Source organism: Leopardus geoffroyi, chromosome E2 (genome assembly GCF_018350155.1).
Source record: "Leopardus geoffroyi isolate Oge1 chromosome E2, O.geoffroyi_Oge1_pat1.0, whole genome shotgun sequence".
Lineage (NCBI taxonomy): Eukaryota > Metazoa > Chordata > Mammalia > Carnivora > Felidae > Leopardus > Leopardus geoffroyi.
Window position 1 is genome coordinate 42953113 of NC_059335.1, and position 22158 is coordinate 42975270.

At 41.9% G+C, this 22158-nt stretch overlaps 2 protein-coding genes across 7 annotated transcripts in view; one reads left to right on the forward strand and one right to left on the reverse strand.

The window, feature by feature from the left end:
- The window catches only part of PLEKHG4 (pleckstrin homology and RhoGEF domain containing G4), a 36090-nt gene extending 18283 nt beyond the window's left edge, over window positions 1-17807 (forward strand). For both annotated transcript variants that reach the window (XM_045443035.1, XM_045443034.1), the window contains one exon: window positions 17243-17807. In XM_045443035.1, coding sequence (XP_045298991.1) covers window positions 17243-17260 — 18 coding nt within the window. In that variant the 3' untranslated portion in view covers window positions 17261-17807. The remainder of the gene's footprint in view (window positions 1-17242) is intronic.
- KCTD19 (potassium channel tetramerization domain containing 19) overlaps window positions 1-22158 on the reverse strand; it is a 31738-nt gene that overhangs the window by 7641 nt on the left and 1939 nt on the right. For 3 of the 5 annotated variants that reach the window (XM_045443038.1, XM_045443037.1, XM_045443039.1), the window contains exons 2-6: window positions 18604-18900; window positions 5755-5905; window positions 4744-4935; window positions 3400-3531; window positions 798-1008 (exon numbers count right to left, since the gene is read on the reverse strand). In XM_045443038.1, the coding sequence (XP_045298994.1) occupies window positions 798-1008; window positions 3400-3531; window positions 4744-4935; window positions 5755-5905; window positions 18604-18900 (983 nt within the window). Of the gene's footprint in view, window positions 1-797; window positions 1009-3399; window positions 3532-4743; window positions 4936-5754; window positions 5906-11316; window positions 11457-18603; window positions 18901-22158 lie in introns of those variants that run through there. The other 2 variants (XM_045443041.1, XM_045443040.1) reach the window with 2 other exon arrangements.

Consider the following 22158-nt stretch of genomic DNA (forward strand, 5'->3'; position numbering starts at 1 on the left):
CTGGGAGATTACTAATACTGTTTGTGCCCAGGAAAGAGGCTGGGGGTCTGAATATCAATCCCTGCCTCTAAAGGCATTTGTGACATCAGGGATGGGACATCTCTGGGAGAGATGGATGGTGTGGGCCACAAAGGCCCAAAGGGCCTAGAGTTGGCTAACCTCCCCAGGGGCTCAGGAAAACCTACTTTCACATTTAGTTTTGGTACCAGTATATTTTGTGACCCTAAGAGAGTTAATTGCTCCACTCCAAACATCAGTTTACTTTTCTGTAAAACAGGATTAGAATCCATGCTTCTGCACTAATGGGGACACTCTAAGCTTATTCCTTGAGGCACAGGCCAGGTATCACCTCTTTTGGGAAGCCTGCCTTACTTCGCTTCTGGAGCTCACCCCCAGTTCTGGCATTTCTGTGTATCTAGCAAGACTCCCAAGGGTTTCAGGGAGGGCCTTTGTAGGAGGGTCTGCATGGCAGGGGAAATATCTAGCATCCTGAGGGTTGTGACTGTGACCTGGTCATCTCAGCCCTAGCATAGGGCTGAAAACAGCAGTGGATTGCAGAAAACAGAAATATGAAACAGTCTGAAGCCTTTGAACCTTGGGAACCCTTATACCTTTGAAACCAGTCCTCTCCTCTAAGGCCTGGGTTTAGTGGTGGTAGTGGGAGTAGCTAAAATGATGGGTTTGCCTCCAAGGACACTACTTTCCTCTGGCTCATGGGCGGGGCCCCAGGTTGGTTTCTGGAGAAAGGCAGAGACCAGCCTGAGTGGAACTGAGCTATTCACTGAGGAGGGCCTTACTTGACGTGCTGAAAGAGAACCCCATTCCCTGTGATGTACAGTCTACTTCCATCCAGCGTGCTTTCGATGCGGAGCTGTCCCAGTGCGGAGTCTGGGTACTTGACAAGCAGACCCAGGGCCATCGTGTACAACGGCTTCATAGACTCCAGGCCTGCTGCACGGCCCCCTTTCCCAGGGCTCAGGGGAGAACAGGAGGTCCGGGAACAGCCACCTGTGCCGGCGAGAAGGGGGTGACTCCTAGACTCCTCACAGTCATAATTGTATTGGAAGCTTTGGGTCTTGCTTCCTACTCCTGCCTTGAATTAGTACTAAAGAAACTTAGAGGAAGCTTATTTCCTTGCGTAGCCAAATCTGATTCTTCTCAAAATCTGCATAATTTTAGGATACATAGGTTTAGAGGCCAAAGCTATTTGTTGGGAGGTAGGGTTGGGCGGGGGATTAATTTGCTGAATCATTAACATTTGAATTTCAGAAATTTCAGTACAGCAGCCATTTGGCCCCATCTTCTGCAGGAATCTTCCTTTGTTCCAAGCTCTGCTCTAATTAATCATCTATGGGGAAGGCGACACCATAGCACAGAACCTGATATGCATTACAGGCTTCTCAGACTCACAGCCCCTATCACTCCTGGGCAGAATTTCTCCTAGAGACAAACTATGTGGTATTACTTTTAGATTGGGTATTGGAATTGCTAGCTTACAGGCAGGACCTTGTTCTCCTGAAGTGGGTACAATGCACAGTCTATAAAATCCTGTCCCAGTGGCAACAGTGGGCCAGCAGGCAAGCTGCTGGGTGATTTTCATGGATTGTACAAGAGGGGTCATACCATCCTTATCACAGAGGAGGAAACTATCCTGAGAGGCTAATTAAGTACCTTGCCCCAAACCGTAAAGCTAGATGGGGATTTGAGGGCAGCTTGTCCATCTCCAAAGCTATTAGAGCCGTTTCTCTTAGTTATGGTGCTTTTCAAAAGACAAAAACCACACTTTGGGGGCTGTTGCATGATTTACAGAGCCTGTCTGCAAACATGCTTTCCCTCCATCTTTATATAGCTCTTGTGGAACAGACACCACTCTGCTCATCTCTCAATGACCCATGTTCTCTGAGAAATAGAAGCCCTTGAAGGAGGGATTTGAACTCAGCCCTCTTAAGTGGATTGTAGACCCTGGAACAGGCTCCTGAGACCTGCTTCAGGATGCCACTAGTCCCATTTTTGCCTGGGGAAGAGGCTGGGAAAGTTAGGCCTAATCACAGGGAAAGACCTTATTCGATGCACAGACCAAACTTCACATGTGCAAGACAGTTTATATGTTCTCAGAATACCAGCTGAGGCCACACTGCAACACAGCTAGCTCCCTGCAGCATGCACAGTAGCTTCCACAGATGTGCAGGATTTGGGAAATGGGATGGTGGAAGGCAAATAAAAACATGAGGACGAAACCAGAATGAGGTAGGGCTGGGAGCATAAAGGCCTGGATTGGACCAGGTCAAGAAGTGTTAGGAGCAGTCCTTTTGGGCTGGAACCGCCATCTTCCAGTAATTCGCCAAGATGACCAACACAAAGGGAGAGAGGAGAGGAACTCGCTATATGTTTTCTAGGCCTTTTAGAAAACATGGAGTTGTTCCTTTGGCAACACACATGTGAATCCACAAGAAAGGTGATATTGTGGACATCAAGGGAATGGGCACATTCAAAAAGGAATACACCACAAATGTTACCATGGCAAAACTGGAAGAGTCTGCAATGTTACCCAACATGCTATTGGCATTGTTGTAAACAAACAAGGGCAAGATTCTTGCTAAGAGAATTAATGTACATATTGAGCATATTAAGCACTCAAAGAGCCAAGATAGCGTGTGAAGGAAAATGGTCAGAAAAAGAAGGAAGCCAAGGAGAAAGGTACTTGGGTTCAACTGAAGTGCCAGCCTGCCCCACCCAGAGAAGCACACTTTGTGAGAACCAATGGAAAGGAGCCTGAGCTGCTGGAACCCATTCCCCGTGAATTCATGGCATGATAAATATAAAAAAAAAATAAAAGACCCAAGACTGTTTGGAAAAAAAAAAAAAAAAAAAAAAAAAAAGTGTCGGGAGCAGGCAGAGACAGGCACAACAGCCAGAGGATTTGAACTAGGGAAACAAGGGAATTTGGGGATGGGTAAGATAACTGGAGCACTAATAGAGAATTTGCTTGAGAGTTTCCCACACCCTCCAGCTATGCCTGGAAGAGGAAGGACGGCAGAGGCTATCAGATGCTGCAAGTTGCTCCCCACTTCCCCAAGCAGAACAAACCTCCCCTATCCCTGGGAAGCTAGCCCTTGGGCCCAACCTCCCTCCCTAGGACATTCAGGCCTGGTTTCCCCACCCAGGCTGGGCTGACCTACGTACAGCTCAATGGGAAGGCTGAGCAGACAGGGTGTACAAGGTTTCAGGCTGAAATTGTTCTTCTCAGATTCTAAGTCAGCCAAAACACCCGCTTCTCCCACCACCACCCAAAGCCCAAAGTGGTTGTGGGAGGGGAGATGTCTGTTCTTGGCTTTAACAGCTCAAGCCTCAACTGCCCCAGAGTGTCAAGGGCAGGGCAAGTTTCCTCTGCTGACATACCCATGTTCATCCGGTACAACCTTACAGCTTCAGTGAGCTCAGGGATTTCCAGAATTTCTACTTCTGCTTCTAACACATCTATGTTGGAGAAATTATCTGGTAGTAAAATCTTCTGTGAGCGTAGAAAATTCACTTGAAAAGCAAAGGGAAACAACATGAGATAAGATTATTTCTGATTTAACTGTAGATCCAGGTTTGGGCAGGTTTGTGGTACTGCAACATATCCTACGCCCTCCTTGTTCTGAAACAACTTCTAAACATACCTGGTTAGATAGGCTTTGAGTCTGTGGTTTCAAGGTGAAAGACCCCAAATTACTTTGTTTTCCTGTGTCTGAGTCCATGGGTGTGGCCTCCCTTGGCCTGGCCTGGAGCTTCCAGGTGAGCATACTGGCCTTGAGACTTACCCTATGAGTCTTGACCCAAGAGCAGGTCATTCCAAAAGAGGGAGTTGTCTTGCTGCTTACAGAGGAAAGGCCCAGCTGTGCCTGGGCTGGCAGGTGGCACTTGCAGTTTGTCCCTGCCTGGATTGCAGTGTGGGAGGCAGAGATGGAGCCAACACTAACGTCCTGTGTGAATCAACTTGGAGATTCAGAAGCACATCACAGACAACTTTCCAGGTTACTGTAAGTAGGAATGGCTGGGGTTCCAGGCATTTGGGCCCCAGTACAACTTGGGTGTTTCCTGTCCTATTTATTCATCTAGGCAGCAGTAGCATCTTGGAATCAGAAAGCTCATTCAGTTCACACCCTAACCAGACCTTGTCCTAGGGTGGTGGGGGGAGGGAGGCTCGCTCTGCCCAGGGTTGAAGATTTCATCCCTCCTTAGGCCACAGTTCAAGTAATTTTACAATAATTTGACTATATACTCTCCTTCCCTTTTATTCTGGTTTTAGTGGAAATGAGAGCAGGTAGGGACCATTCTTTGAAACAAAGGAATAGGAATAGGAAACCCTATTTCCTCAGTTTATGGTGAGAGGAACTGAGGCCAGGAGCCCAGGTGGGTACATAAAGGCAAGCTAGAGAGTAGCTGACTTTGGAGCCCAGCTCAGGGCCTTGCCCTTCACACCAACTCCTGTGGCCTCTGATCACTGCAGGTAGCTTCCAGTGCCCCTTTATACCCAGGCCATCCCCAAATGAACAGGGACTAATATAGCCCTGAGGCTTGTGGGAGTCTAATGCTGAGAATCTGCTAGCCTTCCAGAAGGCTCTGTCATGCTTTCACCTCCTCAACCCAGGGAAGCTCCTGAGGCCTTAAGCACCAAGCTGAGCCACCAGGGTGTGTGGGATAGGGAGGGGTGGATAGGCCCTACCTATCAGCCCTCCACCCCCAGGATAGAGCAATCACCAATGAAGCGGAATTCACTGCACTCGCACTCGATTAGGGCCACAGTTTCAGCCAGCCACAGCAGATTGTCTTCAGTCACCAGGCTTGGATACTTGGCCACTAGGTCTAGGGGCAGAAAGCAGTAGTGCACTTCCTCTTCTGTGTCTAACAATGGTGTGTCCATGAGCCCCAAAGGTGCCTTATCATGGAGGCCTGGAAGAGAATGTGCAGAGGGGCATCACCACCTCTCAGAGGTTAGGGCTCTCACTGACCCAGGGGTCCCAGAGGAGGATGGAGAGATCACCCCAGAGATGGTCCCTGCCAGGTGCCTCCTTTCTCTCTCTCTCTCTCTCTCTCTCCCTCTCCCTCCCTCTCCTATCTGTCTGTCTGTCTCTGGATGTAACTCTAATGTCAAATGCAGGAGTGTGGTGGGGAGAAAGACACAGAAATCTATTTTTTCTATACTGAAGGGCAGTAGGTATGTTGTGACATTTTGGCTTATGTACCCAACGTCATTAAGTTCATACTTGTTACCTGTCTAGTTCTAATTGATCAAACCAACTATTGTGACCCACAGCCAAAATAAATGCTTTTTACTCTCTTGAAAGCTCAAGACCCATCAGCAGTTGTGAATGGCTGTTCTCATGTCCCAGAGAGGCCAATCTATACTGCAAGGCATGCATCAGACAGTGATCATTTGGGGACATTCCTTGTGTGGTGGTTAGAGCTGACTTGAAAGGTTAGTGGAGTTCTCTGACTACTAGGAGGGGGCAGAATGCAGCCCAGCCTTGCCCAAGTAAAACCACTATGCAGAGAAATGAACGTGGAAGAGGATGTTTAGTTCCAGGGGGTAAGCAGCCTTGAAGAAGGCATGTGGCAAGGTACAAGATCAAAGGAGATGACGGAGAGGTAAAGAAATCATCCAGAACTAGTTCAAAAATCAGAGTATTCTCTGGATGGAAGCCACTTCTGTTAGGATGAGGAGAAGGGAAGCTGGTGTGGGCTATAGGATGGGTCATCCTGTGGGTATACCTGTGAAGGCTGGGCTTTTTATAGGAAATTCTGAGGGTTTGCTGATACACTTCCACGTTCGCCAGTAGTTCAAAGATGCTCTCTCAGCAACAGGTATGTCTGCAGGCCGTACACGTAGGTGGTGTTTCCCTTCCTTCAGATTATCTAGAGTCTGTTAGATACAGAAAATTACTACCTTGAAAATTCTAAATCATGTAACTATCTACCAGTTCTAGGGCAAAGTACCAGAAAAGATAGTATGTGTTTAACTTTGATAAAGTGTTTTGAAATAAATTTAGTCAATCATACATAAATATAAAAATTTAGGTCTATAAGATGACATGCTAATATTCAAAATTTCAGGGACTATTTCTCTTATTTTTTTTTAAACAATCTTTTTGGGTTATAATTTTATGCTGATTGATAGAAAGTTATCTTACATAAGCTAAAGAGTAATTTATATTTAATCATTAAAAGCTTGAGATTTTCTATCATTTCCCCTCAACAGTTAAAAAACGCTTTTGAACTGTTAAGAGTTGCTGTGATCTGCTTATTGTTTGTGTTCATCCTAATCCTGGAACGTGATCTAAGCAGGGAATTGGAGGTAGCACAGGGTACCACATTTTTCAAAGCACTTTCACATACATTTGCTCATTTACCCTGACATAGCTCTGTGAGATAGATGTGGTAAATGTCTGCATTCCCATTTTACTGATGAGACAGTTGAGGTTAAAGGATTTGTGACTTGCTCAAGTAGTCTTTCACGTCCAGAGCTTCTGTACCTGAAGGAGCAGGTGACCAGGGTGGGCTGAGGCTCGAGTGGAGCACCCCAGATAGGCAGGGATGAAGCTCAGAGCAGAGGGTGGGCTCATGCCGCCCTTCACTCAAGGACCCATTTTCCTTCAAAAGTCCTGTACAGGGGGCAGCTTATCATAACATCAAGCCCATTTTTCCTGTACCTACTCTAGAAGAAAATAGTATTTTCCCATCAAATACTAGCGATAGCTGGAAAAGTTGTCTTTGAAAGGCATCATGTGACAACTTTTTTCTCTAAGAGCCTCAAAATCAACAGAACACCTTAGATTCAGTATGATACTAATAAAAGAACCTGCTTCTAATCTAAACTACCAGATGAAACTCTGGTGAAGCTGGTCATAGGAATCCCGAGCTTTGAGAGGGCCCTCTGGTGGCCATACCTATAAAGTGCACCCACATAACTGCTTAAACTCTGAAAGGAGACTAGAAGTGGGAGAATTCTTCCTCACTTTAGGTGGCTGGTGGACTTGTGGAAGGATTGGAAAATGCCGGGGTTGTTGGAAGTGCTTTCCTGGGAGCACTGAGTAATGGGAGAGAAGAATAGTGTGTGTGTGACACCAGAAGAGAGTCTATCATTCATTCATTTAAGAAATGCTTGTGTATCACCAGGGCCACAGATACTGCGCCTGGACTCAAGGAGCTCTCAGTTTGAGGGAAAGATGAGAAAAGACAAGAAAACCAACAATTTACATATACTGAGATAAGAGCCAGCATTGTTTTTGAAGTTTCAGGAGCTCCAGGAACCTAGGATTTCTTTCCACAGCACTGGAAGAAAACATAGGCTTTCTTGTCCCTCTTTGCTCAGGATTGCACACAACTTTAGCTTCTATGTGAAGCTGTCAGCTATCCTGAGGAAGGAAACTGGTGAGAGATGGATTTCTGTATGAGGGAGTAGTTGGCCTCGGGCAAAGAAATAAAACTGAGGTTCTAGGAAGGTGACAGACTGGAACAGTTTCTGCATCAGTGAGTGAGCAGGATTATTGAGTTAAAATGAGATGATAACGATGATGATAATAATAATAAATTATATTATTATAATATATAATGTAGTCTTTGTACTGAGAAAAGGGACAAAGAAAACAGTGACTGCACAGGAGGGACAGGACAGGGTGGGAAGATGGTAGGTAGAGATATACACTAAGTCACCTGCCTCTGTGCCTTGATTGTAGCTTTAAGGTGTATGGAGGTTGAGGAAGTGAGGGAGATGAGTCTAGAGCAGTAAACAAGAGCCAGAGAGTGAACAGCTCTGTAAGCTGAGCTGAGGAGTTTCATATATCCCCTGGTTAAGTGAAGCCATTGAAGGATTTAAAGCGGGAACTGTAACTTGACTGATACTCACACTATCTCCACTCAGTCAGTCAGCAAGCCCTGTGACTCCAACCCCTGCTTTCTGCTCCACCCTCTTCCTCCTTTCCCTTTCCCCAGTCCTGGTCCTCTCATCCCCAGGTCCTTTCCATACAGTGTATCTTTCGAACATGCAAATGAGTCCAAACCATTCTCCATCTTAAAAAACTTCGGTGCTCCCCACTACCTATGGGGCATCCAAATTCTTTTTAGCATTGCATGCGAGGTCCTTCACAATCATTGGAGGCAGCAGGATATACACAACAAGCATGGAGCCTTGAACTCAGACAGACTGGGGTTTGAATCTTGCTTAGTCACTTAAGGGCAGGCACTTTTTTTTTTTTTTTTTAGATTTTATCTTTTAAGTAATCTCTACATCCAATGTGGGGTTTGAACTCACACCCCCAAGATCAAGAGTCTCACACTCTACTAACTGATCCAGTCAGGCACCCCTACCCAGGCATTTTAAAACTGAATTCTCCTAATGCCCCCCTTACACACACAAAGTAGGTTTTACTATTATCATTCCCTTTCAGCAAATGGGAAACAAGACCCAGAAGAGAATGAGTACTCAGTGCCCCAAGTAAGAGGAAATGCTACAAACGGAACCCAGGATTCTAGAGTCCGTGCTCTTAACCACTGCTCTTGACCACCTGCCTCCCATCTGTCACTTAACATCTAGAAGCCTCAGGCTCCTCATAGGCAAAGTTGAGATAGTAAAATCTGGAAGATGTTGTAAGGATTAAAGGAAATAATGTAATGTTAATTTCCTTTTTTTAAGTTTATTTATTTATTTTGAAGAGAGAGAGTGCAAGTGGGGGAAGGACAGAGAGACAGAGGAGGAGAGAGAGAATCCCAAGCAGACTCTGCACTGTCAGCACAGAGCCTAATACAGGGCTCAAACCCACAAACCATGAGATCATGACCTGAGCCAAAGTCAGATGCTTGACTGAAACACCCAGGTGCCCCTAATTTCCTTCCACTTAATGGTCAGATCCCAAACTACCTTTCCAGCTTCATCTTCTACCATTCTGTCTGCACTCCATCATCAGTGATACTCAAGTCCACAAAACTCCAAAGACACACCATGTTCTGTAATGACTCCTCAATTTTATATATACCATTTCCTCTTCCCAGAACACTTCTCTCCTCCCTTCACTGCCTGAAAAGCCTGGAGCCTACCCTAGCTAGAGCAGGTCATCCTCTTTTGTTCCCATAGACCCTTCTGAACTTCTCCATCTGGGTCTCTGTGGCTTGATTTCAGGCCTGTTCTTTCAGGCTTTGGGAGGAAGGACTGACTTGATGCATCCCAGCTTCTAGTCTAGAACCCGATGTGTAGTAAGTGCTTAACTGCTGCGTTAAATGAAAGAATTCACATAAATGGAGAGCTAGAAGGCTGAGTCCTCTGGAAAGAAAAGCAAAATGAGACATGAGGGAGCCCAAAATGAGCTGGCAGAGAAGCAGACTACATTCACAAAAACTGAGTATCCAAAGATGTTGAATATCCAAAACCACAGGAAAAGCTAACATAGGATTACAATGGGCAGTGCTCAGAGAGTTCAGAGGGCAGTGAAGACAGTGATTCCAACTTGGGACCTAGAGTCCAGAGGGAAGATCTAAGGGGGAGAGGGACAAGGATGAAGGAGAAGAAGGAGACAGGATGACAGGAAGAAGAGTCTCAACTTCAGTCTGATTGGTGATGGATCAAAAGATGTTGGGTGAAGTAGCAAGAAAAAAGAGTAAAACTAGGGAGAGCCTGCAAGCGACAGTGGACCATTCAAAACCCATCCTAAGCTGACAGCATCAGAAGAACTTGAACTTGCTATTTGTGTTTCACTTGCAGATTCAAATCCTGAAATTCTATCCCAATGGAGGAAACAACAGTGCCTTTGATCAACTCTGTATTGGCCATTGTGGAAGGGACCTATTGGGGGAGGGAAATCCCTGTCTGGGAGAACAACCTATTGTTCTGGGCCTAGATGCCCTTTTTGGAAGTGCTGTTTGGTACCCAGGTATATCCTGTGGGGTGGGGTCAGTACTGATAGTCCAACTAGCTTGAGAGATGTTATTAGCTGAGTGGAGAATGACCTATTTTGTAGACGTGAAATCTCCATTTCTTGCCATTTCTGTAAATGTGAAGTGTGAGCTGTACCATTCTCTCCAAGAAAGGTATGTTTGAAAAATCTTAAAAAAGAAAAACATACAAATAAATCCTAAGAGATCACAATTCCTGCCAGTCAAGTCGTGCTGCATGCACTAGGCCAGGAGCCTTAACTAGGTTGTCTTCTTTTTTTTTTTTTTTTTTGAGAGAGAGAGAGAGATGGAGTGCAAGCAGGGGAGGTGCGGAGAGAGAGGGAGACACAGAATCCAAAGCAGGCTCCAGGCTGTGAGCTGTCAGCACAGAGCCCAACGTGGGGCTCAAACCCACAGACGGCAAGATCATGACCTGAGACGAAGTCAGACGCTCAACCAACTGAGCCACCCACGTGTCCCAACTGGGCTGTCTTCTAAATTCTCTCAGCCAGTCCTCGCTCTGGCTTCTAGAAACACAAGGCCTTCTTGTGGGAAGCCATTTAGGTGCTATAGGAACCCAAAGAACACATTCCCTAAACCCCTCACTCTGCTTTATTGTTCTCAATAACACCTACTTATTTATTTAACATCTGCTAGTCTCCCCTAGTAGATAAAACCTCCAATACCATGATGATCTTGCCTGGTTTGTTCTCTGCTTTATTTGCAGCACCCACAACAGTGCCTGAGGAATCTCAATACATTTTCATGGAATGAATGAAGTAATGAATGAGTGAAGAGAATTTCAGAGAGCCTAGCTTCCTAGTGTTCTTTGGGTTTGTTAACTGAAGTTGTCACAGACTATTTGACTAGTCTTCTGTGGACTTCAATTCTACTTCTATCTGCCTGAATATTACTTCTATGACTTTTACTATTCATATGCTATGACCTAGAAAGTTACTAAAGGGAGGATTTCTTTAGGGAAATATAGATATAAATTCAAATGGCTAATTACTAGCACAGGGATAATTAATGTCACTTTTGGTCTAGATAGTAGTGAAAAAATTTGTCAATCAGAAGCAATGTAAGACTAATGGCATGGGGGCAAGTGTGTATGTGTATATGTATGGCTGCCAAAAGATGGCTGACAAATGCACTACTGGAAGAACTCTGGGACTTAATGGAGGTTTTCCAAGTACAACCAGTGCTTAGAGATGCCTTAAGCTCTGATGTGGGCTGTTGGAGGGATCTGGGGGTGGGGGAGTGGGGACTTGCAACTGTCTTGTAAAAACAAGGAAGGCCAGCATCAATCTGCAGCTCAAGGGAAGCAAGGTTAGTAGAACAAAAGGATATGCAGAACAGCTGCAATCAGCCAAGGAAGTCAAATAAGACACAACTATCAGCATCTCAAACCTGTCCCTCCACTGCCAGTTCCAGTGCCCTGACCCTGCAGAAGTAGATTTAGCCTTCATAGGTCATCTTGGGTGCATCATTCAATGTTCTCTCAGTGGATGTTTGTTAAACACCTGTTACAGGTTGGGTACTATGAGATACTAGAAATGCAAACATGAAAAGAATACAGGCCAGTGAGGGAGAAAGACCTATGAATACTTGATAAAACAGAATTAACATTGATAGGTGACAGGAATTAACTCTGAGAGCAGAGAGACAAAAACTCCGCCTGGAAGTGTCAGGCTAGACTTCCCTTGGACCGACCACATTTAGGGTAAATCTTAAAGGGGAAGCATTCTAGGGAGAAGGAACACCAAGTAAAAAGGTGTGGAGAGGTGGTGTTTGGGGTGCTTAGGGACATGGCTGGATTTCAAAGTGTGTGTGTGAGTGCCCACACAAGAACATAGGTTTGGGTATGTGTTAGGCTATGAGTCAAGGCAAGCAGTTGCCAGGTCCAGGGTTGTCCACTTACCCATATCTACAGACAAGCTACACTGTTGGGATGAATATCTACTGTTTATGTGATCTTCCTTTCCAAGACCACAGTGGTAATCTGTCTTAACATCGTGAGTAATAGAAACTGTGAGACTGTCCCTTGTCTGTTTTCTTGAAAGCATCATTTGTGTGATCAACATAAAAACTCTCTGGCTCCCTTGAACACAAGAAATGCAGGTGTATTCGGGTTGCTTGCTGGTAGCAGAATGCTTATAGGAAGAATAATTTAAGTTTCCGAGCGTAGAAGTCGCCAGATGGTGATGGAAAAGGAAACACAAGTAGCATGTACTATCATACTAAGTCCTCAGTGGGGTTCAAGGGGGCAAGTAAAGGAATCGACAGTCTGCCAAGAACGTTGAACTCTTGTGAGTGACCCTGAAGAGAAATTTCACACTGCAGTAGCAGCTATGACTCTCAACCAGGCTGATAGCTTGTGAGAGGCTTGAAGCAGTTTACATTTAGGCAAAGGGGACTCCCCAAATTACAGAGAAAGTTCTAGGAAGCACTATAATGTTAATGTACAGACCTGGAATAGCTACTCTGTACTTCCTCTGTGAACATCCAGGCTAATAGATTTACATACCAGCTCTGATGACTCCCAGATTTATACCTCTAGATCAGATTGCTCCCATGAATTCCAAAACTTATACAATTGAGCTGCCTTCTCACCATGACCACTTGGATGTTTAATAAATACCCTTTTCTTGCCTCTCAAACTTAACACATTCAAATCCTAACTCCTGATTTCTCCCCCTAAACCTGCACATTCTTTGGAATCCACCATTCATCTTACTGCTCAGTATACAAAAGAATTATCTATTCTTTCTCATTCTACCAACGATTAATTAGCAAACTGTGTCAGTTTTATCAAGATACATCCAGAATTTGAACACTTCTTTTACCACCTTAGGCCAAACTACCACTATCTTTTATCTGGATGCTATAGGAACCTCCTAACTAACTGGTCTTCCTGCTTCTTCCTGTGTCCCACTCTTCACTGGCCAGGGGTCAGCAAATTTTTTTCTGTAAAAGGGCAGAGAGCAAATATTTTAGGCTTTGAGAATATGGTCCCTGTTGCCACTATTCAACTCTGTATTGTATGTAGCTCAAGAGCAGCTATAAATAATACATAAACAAATGAGCATGGCTGTGTTCCAGTAAAACTTAATGGACACAGGGGTGCCTGGGTGGCTCTGTCAGTTGGGCGTCTGACTTCAGCTTAGGTCATGATTTCACTGCTTGTGAGTTCGAGCCTCACATCGGGCTTTGTGCTGACAGCTCAGAGCCTACAACCTGCTTTGGATTCTATCTCCCTCTCTCTCTGCCCCTGCTCATGCTCTGTCTCTCTCTCCTTCAAAAATAAATAAAATTAAAGAAAAAACTTAATGGACACTGAAGTTTGAGTTTCATATAATTTTTATGTGCCACAAAATATTTTTCTTTTGGTTTTTCAACCATCTAAAAAATGTAAAAATCAGTCATAGCTAACAGGTTGTATAAAAAGGTAGTGGGCTGAATTTCGTCTATGGGCTATAGTTTGATGATTCCTCATCTAATATCAGGACAGAAGTCAATGGTTTTTTAAATAGTGTTATTGAAGTATATTTAATGTGAAATGTATTCACATATATAATATGAATGATAAAATCTCCAATTTAAATTGTACAGTTCAATGGTTTTTAATGTGTTCACAGAATTGTGCAATCATCACCACAATCTATTTCAACATCCTAAAAAGTAACTCTGCACCCATTAACAGTCATTGCCAATCCTGCCCACCCTAGCCTTCCCACCCTCTACCTTAGCGCCAGGCAACAGCTAATCTACTTTCTGTCTCTATAACTTTACCTATTATGTACATTTTATATAAATGGAATCATACAATATATTTGAGTCTGGCTTCTTTAACTTAGCATAATGTTTCAAAGTTTATCCTTGCTGTTACATGTATCAGTACTTCATTCCTTAAAAATTTTTTTAGGGGGCGCCTGGGTGGCTCAGTCAGTTAAGCGGCTGACTTCGGCTCAGGTCATGATCTCGCGGTCCGTGAGTGTGAGCCCCACGTAGGGCTCTGTGCTGACAGCTCAGAGCCTGGGGCCTGTTTCGGATTCTGTGTCTCCCTCTCTCTGACCCTCCCCTTTCATGCTCTGTCTCTCCCTGTCTGAAAAATAAATAAAAAAACGTTTAAAAAAATTTTTTTAATGTTTATTTTTGAGAGAGAGACAGAGACAGAGTGTGAGCAGGGGAGGGGCAGAAAGAGCGGGAGACACAGAATCCAGAAGGCTCCAGGCCCTGAGCTGTTGGCACACAGTGCGATGTGGGGCTCGAACTCTTGAACTGCAAGATCATGACCTGAGCCAAAGTCGGATGCTCAACTGACTGAACCACCCAGACACTTCACTTCATCTCTTTTTATTGACAAATAATATTCATTTGTATAGATGGATATACATTTGTTTGCCTATTCATCAGCTGATGAACATAAGGATTGCTTCTACTCTTTGACTACTATGAGTAGTGCTGCTATGAACATTTGTCTACAAGTTTTTGTGTGGACATAAGTTTTAATTTTTCTTGGGTATATACCTAGAAGGGGAATTAACTGGGTCACATCATAACTCTTTTTTAGAAACTGTCAGACTGTTTTCCAAAGAAACTGTACAAATTTACATTCCCATTAGCAGTGTATGAAGGTTCCGATTTCTCCATATCCTTGCCAACACCTGTTATTGCCTCTCTCTCTCTCTCTCTCTCTTATTTACTCATCTCTTTTGAGAGAGAGAGAGGGAGGGAGGGAGGGGGCAGATAGAGAGGGAGAGAGAGAATCCCAAGCAGGTTTGGCACTGTCAGTGCACACTGGGCTCCATCTCAGGACGGTGAGATCATGACTTGAGCCAAGATCAAGAGGGAGGCTTAACCAACTGAGCCCCTTAGGCACCCTTAGCCTGTCTTTTTGATGATAGCCATCTTAGTGGTGTGAAATGATATCTCATTGTGGTTTGCATTTGCATTTCCCTGATGGCTAACTATGTTAAACATTTTTTCATGTGCTTATTCCCCATTTGTATATATTCTTTGGAGAAATGTCTACTCAAATCCTTTACACATTTTAAAATATGATTGTCTTTTTATTGTTTAGTTGTAAGAGTGCTTTATATATTCTGGTTACAGGTCCCTTATCAGATATGTGATTTGCAAATTGTTTGTTTCATTCTCTGGGTTGTCTTTTTCACTTTCTTGATGGTGTCCTTTGAAGCACAAAAGTTTTTAACTTTGATGAAGTCCAATTTATCTATATTTTTTCTTTGGTTGCTTGTGCTTTTGGTGTTGAACCTGAGAAACCATTGCTTAACCCAAGGTCCAATAATCTTTTAAAACTTAAATTTGATCAGTTTACTTCTTTAAGTATCTCCCAAAGCTACCTATAACATTTGGAATAGATCTTATATCTTTAATGTGGCCTATAAGACTCTGTAAGATCTGCCCCCTGGCTTCCTCTGACCTCACCATCTATCTACCTTCGATCTTCTACCTTTCATTGTACCAGCCTCTGAGATTGCCTCTTTCAAGTCACTCTAACCTCAAGGTGTTTTTATGTGCCTTTCCTTATGCCTGGAAGCTCTTAACTCCGACATCAGCATGACTTATTTCTCCTGCAGGTTTTGCTCAAATGTTGCCTTGTCATTGAGGCCCACCCTTACCACTCTTTCTAAAGGAGTAGCTTCCTTGGTCTCAGTCACTTGCTATCTCCTTTCCACATACTACACATTTGTACATTTAAAAACAAGCAGGTTAGATATAAATGTTTTATTCTTTCAACTAAGCTCCAATACTACAAGGGCAGTGACTGACAGAATAAAAACTACACGCACAAAAAGAAAATCATATAAGCACATTCTGAAACCTCAAGAAGTCCTACAATACAGAAATGCCCTCTTCCTTCACTATTACACATGAAGCACTGCTCTATTCTTCATAGTATTTACCTCTACCTGACATTGTATGGCTATATGGTTCATTCCTATATCTCCAGTGCTTGGCCCTTGATTGGTGCTCAATACACAATAAATGTTACACTTGGAATCAAGCGTAGATAGATTCTGAGTGTAATAGATACTGAGTGTGTCCTTTGGAGGCCAAAGCTACAGACTGAAAGGAGGTAGAGTGGGCAAGTGAAGAAGGGTGGGAAAGAGAAAGAGTGGAAATGTGGGGGGATAAGGAGTGGTGGAGAGTATAGCAGCAGTGTGAGACAAGGTGTCTGTACTCCAGAAGCTTCCCATCTCATTCTGATGGTTTGCTCTTCTACATGGCTTTCCAAAAAAAGCCTACTGTGTAACAGAAAATTCTGAGTACGATATGTGATCTGCTGAGTGTGTAGTAACTTTAGTTACTTTAGCCATTAGTTAGCAGGTGGCAGAGTCCCATTTTTTTTACTAGGAGTTAAATCTGAGGGATGCTACAGTGAGGAGTGCCAACACTTAAGAACAGTTTAGATATGTGCTAATATGATAGCCATTAGCCACATGTGACTACTGAGTACTTGAAATGCAATCATCTGAATCTGAGATGTATTATAAGTATAAAACACATCAGATTTTGAAGATTTAGTACAAAAAATGTAAAATATATCAATTTTAAAATACTTATTACATGTTGAAATGATAGTATTTTTTTTTAATTTTTTTTTTTAACATTTATTTATTTTTGAGACAGAGAGAGACAGAGCATGAACGGGGGAGGGGCAGAGAGAGAGGGAGACACAGAATCAGAAGCAGGCTCCAGGCTCTGAGCCATCAGCCCAGAGCCCGACGCGGGGCTCGAACCCACGGACCGCGAGATCGTGACCTGAGCCGAAGTCGGACGCTCAACCGACTGAGCCACCCAGGCGCCCCAAAATGATAGTATTTTAAATATATTGAGTTACATAAGATATATTATTAAATTTAGTGTCACTTTTTAATTTTTTAAATATGGCTGCTGAAAGTTAAAATTACTTGTGACATCTTATTTTTATTGGTTCATATCATGTTTTTCTTAAAGCCCACAGGAATAATTTCTGGTACCCAAAATGTTTTCAGTAAATACTGGCTGAATGAATTAAATTGGGCTGCCTGAGGAAAGTCTTTAGACTAATAATTGGAAAATTCCATTTTCTCCAAGCAAAGCATCTGTACATTTATGAAAGAACCTGAATATATGGGCAGGACTTAGCAATGGGGAAAGTGATGGAAATGTGTGAGACTGTTTTGCTTGAGATGGCCATTGATTCTTCAGCTGTATTTATACTCTTCTTCAAAGAATAAACATCACTTCAGTTAGCCCAGCCTAAATGTTTATTTCTTTGAAAACACTATTTCCAAAACATAAGCACTTGTTTTATTATATCTTTTAGGGAGGCAGATCCACATGATTCTTCAAATACTTCTGCTCACACAACTTGGAACTTGGGAACTGGACCAGCTCATTGGCCTCTAAGTTGCTACATCCCATTCTGAAGTTGCTTCCCAGACAGATGTTGTTTCAATGGGAAGTGAGGACAGGAAAGGACTTAAAGGGCTTTATAAACTGTTTGTATAATAGGCTTGTGTTCTTTAAAATGGTTCAAAAATTGCCTTGATCTCTTTGATTTTCTTCAATGAACAAATGATTCCCTTCTTTTCCTCACAAAATGGTGCCTTGGCATAAAGTCATCAGTAATCCTGACATGTGAGACCATTTAAGTAATTTTGAAGCCACTTGTAAGCAATTCTAGCGCTCCACTCCAGGGGTAGTTGAAAAAAATTTTGTTTCAGGTGGGTAGCTTTAAACAAATAAAAAGAAGGGGTGCCTGGGTGGTTCAGTCGATTAAGCATCTGATTCAGTTCAGGTCATGATCTCATGGTTTCAGGGAATCGAGCCCCACATCTCCCTTGAGACTCTCCCTCTTGAGACTCTCCCTCTTTCTCTGCCCCAGCCCTGCTTGCTCTCTCTCTCTCTCTCTCTCTCTCAAAATAAATAAATAAACTTTAAAAAATAAAAGAAAAATAAATGAAAAGAATACTACCATCAACTTGCATTGGAGTATGTGAAGGGTTTTGATTTCCAAATACATAGTAACTTATGAAAAAAAACATTAAATTACTTAGAAAGGAATATCTATAAAAACACACAGTATGAAATGTTCTTATTCCTATATGACCCAAACATGCACTGTCTATTTCAATTTTCTTCTAAGATGTGTTGGGGAGGCACAGTTGGTAGTGCCCTAAGCTGAACTGTGACTTGCTGGCTCAGTGCTTGTGGAGATGGAATAAACAACACTTAGTCCAGACAGTGGAATTAATATGGAGCATGGCCAATGGTCCTTTCTAGCCATAATATTTAGCTTTTCTAGTTAAAAAAAAAAAATCATTGTCCAAAAACTAAGAATAAACTACTTAAGAGAAGCCACAGAAGTGGTTTCTATAGTTAGGAGGAAAGTTAAGATTCAAGAAGAATCTTAAAATAGGATTTTCAAAAGTCAAGGGCACCCTCTCAGCAGTTGGTTAAGTCCTATCCTGGGTCTGTGGTGGGCACTGGTATAGATAAGGCAGAGTCAGGATGAAAGCCTTTATTCAGGACATGCATTTCCAGTGTATTATTTATTACTTTAACTCACTCATCACACTTCCCCATTAACAGGGTCATCCCAGAAACCAGTATTTGAAAGGACACAACATTTAGTGCTATAAGGCCTATGTTACTGATCACTCCTGGAAGACAAGAGTATCTTACCTGCAGCAAAGGCATCAGCTGCAAACCCAGTGCTTGCTCATAGAGTAAGTTCAGTTCAGCACAACTGGAGAAGGAGAGTTTGGAGGTGTAGAGGTAATAGTGCACATGCCTAAATGTGGAACCATCTCTGTCGATGAATAGCCTCTGGCTTTCCAAAGAAGTCAAGGCTGAAGCCTCTTTCCACAGCAAGGAGTCTGGGAACTGAGCAAGTTTACTTCTGGGAACTGAAAAATGCCAGCCCCCAACGTTGAAATGAAACAAATCCTCTGCTGATTCATGAGGCATGCCAGGCTCCTCCTAAAGGGAGAATGAAAACAGAGCTATGCAAGAAAAAGAAACAAAAAGCATCCATACTGAAATGGAAGAAGTAAAACTATCTCTATTTGTAGATGATGTGATCTTGCATATAGAAAACCCTAAGGAATTCACTAGAAAATTATGAGAAATGAACTCAACGGGGTGAAGGGTATAGATCAATATATCATCAATTGTATTTTTATATACTAGCAATGAACAATCCAAAAATGAGATTAAGAAAACAATATATCAAAAAAACAAAATATTTAGGAATACATTTACAAAAGAAGTGTAATACTTGTACTCTGAAAAGTTCAAAACACTGTTGAAAAAAAATTTTTTTTAATTTTTTTAATGTTTTTATTTATTTTTGAAGGAGAGAGACAGACAGAGCATGAGCAGGGGAGGAGCAGAGAGAGAGGGAGACACAGAATTCGAAGCAGGCTCCAAGCTGTCAGCACAGAGCCTGATGTGGGGCTGGAACACACAAACTGTGAGATCATGACCTGAGCCAAAGCCAGATGCTCAACCAACTGAGCCACCCAGGTGCCCCTGTTGAAAAAAAAAATTTAAAGACCTAAGTAAATGGAAAAACATCTCATATTTATGAATCAGAAGACTTAATACTGCTAAGACTGCAATACCCTCCAAATTGATCTATAGATTGAACACAATCCCTATAAAAATTCCAGCTGCCTTTTTTCTGCAAAAATTGACAAGCTGATGTTAAAATCCATATGGAAATACAAAGGACGCAGAATAGTAAAAAAAAAAAAAAAAAAAAAAAAAAAAAATCTTGAAAAAGGAGAACAAAATTTGATGATTCATACTTCCCACTTTCAAAATTAACTAAAAAGGTATAGTAATCAAGATAGTGTGCTATTAGTGTAAGGAAACATATGGTTATGAATTTGATAAGGGAGTCAAGCAATTCAATGGGTAAAGAATACCTTTTCAAAAAATGATGCTAGGACAATTGGACATCCACATGCAAAAAGAAAACCAACCAAACTAAAAACCCTACCTCACACCATAACAAAAATTAATACTAAGTGGACCAAACCTAAAAAATAAGAACTAAAAATATAAAACCTTTAGAAGGAAACACAAAATCTTTATAATCTTGTATTAGGCAATGCTTTCTTAGATATACAAAATGACAAGTGAAATAAAAGTCCATCAAAATTAAAAATGTTTGTGCTTCAAAGGACACCACCAAGAAAGTAAAAAGACAACCCATATGATAGATCAAAATACTCACAAATCACATATCTAATAAAGAACTTGTATTTAGACTACATAAAAAACTCTTACAACTCGAGTGCCTGGGTGGCTCAGTCAGTTAAGCAGTTAAGCATTCCACCTTTGGCTCAGGTCATATCTCGTGGTTTGTGAGTTCAAGGCCCATGTTGGGCTCTGTGCTGACAGTTCAGAACCTGGAGCCTACTTCAGATCCTCTGTCTCCCTACTCTTGCTCCCCCCTCCCCCACCGCTCTTGCTCTTTATCCCTCTCTCAAAAATAAACATTTTTTTTTAAAAAAGAACTCTTACAATTCAATAATAGAAATAAGATGAACAAGCAAATTTAAAGGGAGGCGGGTAAAAACTCTAAAAAGACATTTCTCCAAAGTAGATACACAAATGTGAATAGCACATGAAATGATACTTAACATTAGTAGGTATCAGGGATATGCAAATCAAAACTTGCAGTGAGATACCACTTCACCACCCAGTAGGAGGACCTGAATCAAAGTGATAGGTAACAACAAGTGTTGACAAGGACTGGAGAAATCGGAACTCCTTTACACTGCTGGTGGGAGTGTAAAATGGTGCAGCTGCTCTGGGAAACAGTTCAGTGGTTCCTCAAAATGTTAAATACGTAGTTACTATATGGCCCAGCAATTCCACTTCTAGGTATAAACTCAAGAAAAATGAAAACCTAGGTCTACACAAAAACTTACAGACAAATGTTCATAGAAGCATTATTCATAACAAACAGTAGAAACAACCCAATGTCAATCAACTGATGAATGAATAAACAAAATGTAGTGTATCCATACAATGGAATATTATTTGTCAATAAAAAGGAAGTACCAATATGTGCTACAACTCAGATGAAACCTTGAAATGTTATGCTAAGTAAAAGAAGGCCAGCAACAAAAGACCACATATTACATGATTCCATCTATGTGTAATGTGCAGAATAGGCAAATTTGTAGAGAGTAGATTAGTGGTGGCTCAGGGTTGGAGAGGTTGTGGGGGAAATGGGCAGTGACTAGTAACAGGTATGGAATTTCCTTCTCAGATAATGAAACTGTTATAAAATTGATTGTGGTACTACTTGCACAACTCTGTAAATATACTAAAACCCACTGGATTGTAAACTTTAAAATGGTAAATTGTAGTATGGGAATTATATGTTAATAAAGCCATTTAAAAAAGAGAATTATGAGGAAGGCACTCCCCACCCCACTGAGCGTATGCAGAGCTCTCTTGGGGTCATACCTGCAGAGACATCACATTATTGAGGCCATAACAGGATAGCTGAATGCTGTGGTTTCCTTTTAATATATACAAAGACAGCAAAGATCATTAACCTTCCTCAGCTCATTGTTAAAAGTTCAAGGTTATCTATTCGTAAGTGAATTGTCTATTTTGCCTTAAGATGGCCTAGCTTATCAACACTATAGAAAAGTAGAACATATAAACATACAAATCATCAAACATACACATCATCTGTTTCAGATTTTAAAATAAACACTCAAGGAGCACTACTCTTGTAAACAAAATTTAAAAGGTGGCAAATAGTACATAAAATAATACCTAAAAAAGAACCATAAAACAAATTTGAATTCTAGGTAAAAATTATGCATGCTGAAGCAACTGGGGTGCAATGTACTGATACTTACAACATTTTGAAATGCATCAAAAAGCAATGTGGATTGATAAAGGGATAAATACATGGACATGTGATAAAACATATACAGCAAAATGTTAACTATAGAATCTAGGTGGTGACTATATAGTTCTTTCAACCTATCTAAATGTTTCAAAATTTGCATTAAAATGGTGGGGGGAAAAAGTGTTAAAGAGGTGGTTGTTTAAGAAAGGAAAAGCCCACTTCAACAAAACCTGCATCTCCTATTTTAATAGTTGAGGAAGGCAAATAAATGCATGCAACAAAGAAGGGGGTGGAGTTCTTTTATAATAAGCCTGGTCTAAATATTCATATATAAAGAAGAACAATTATATATGCCA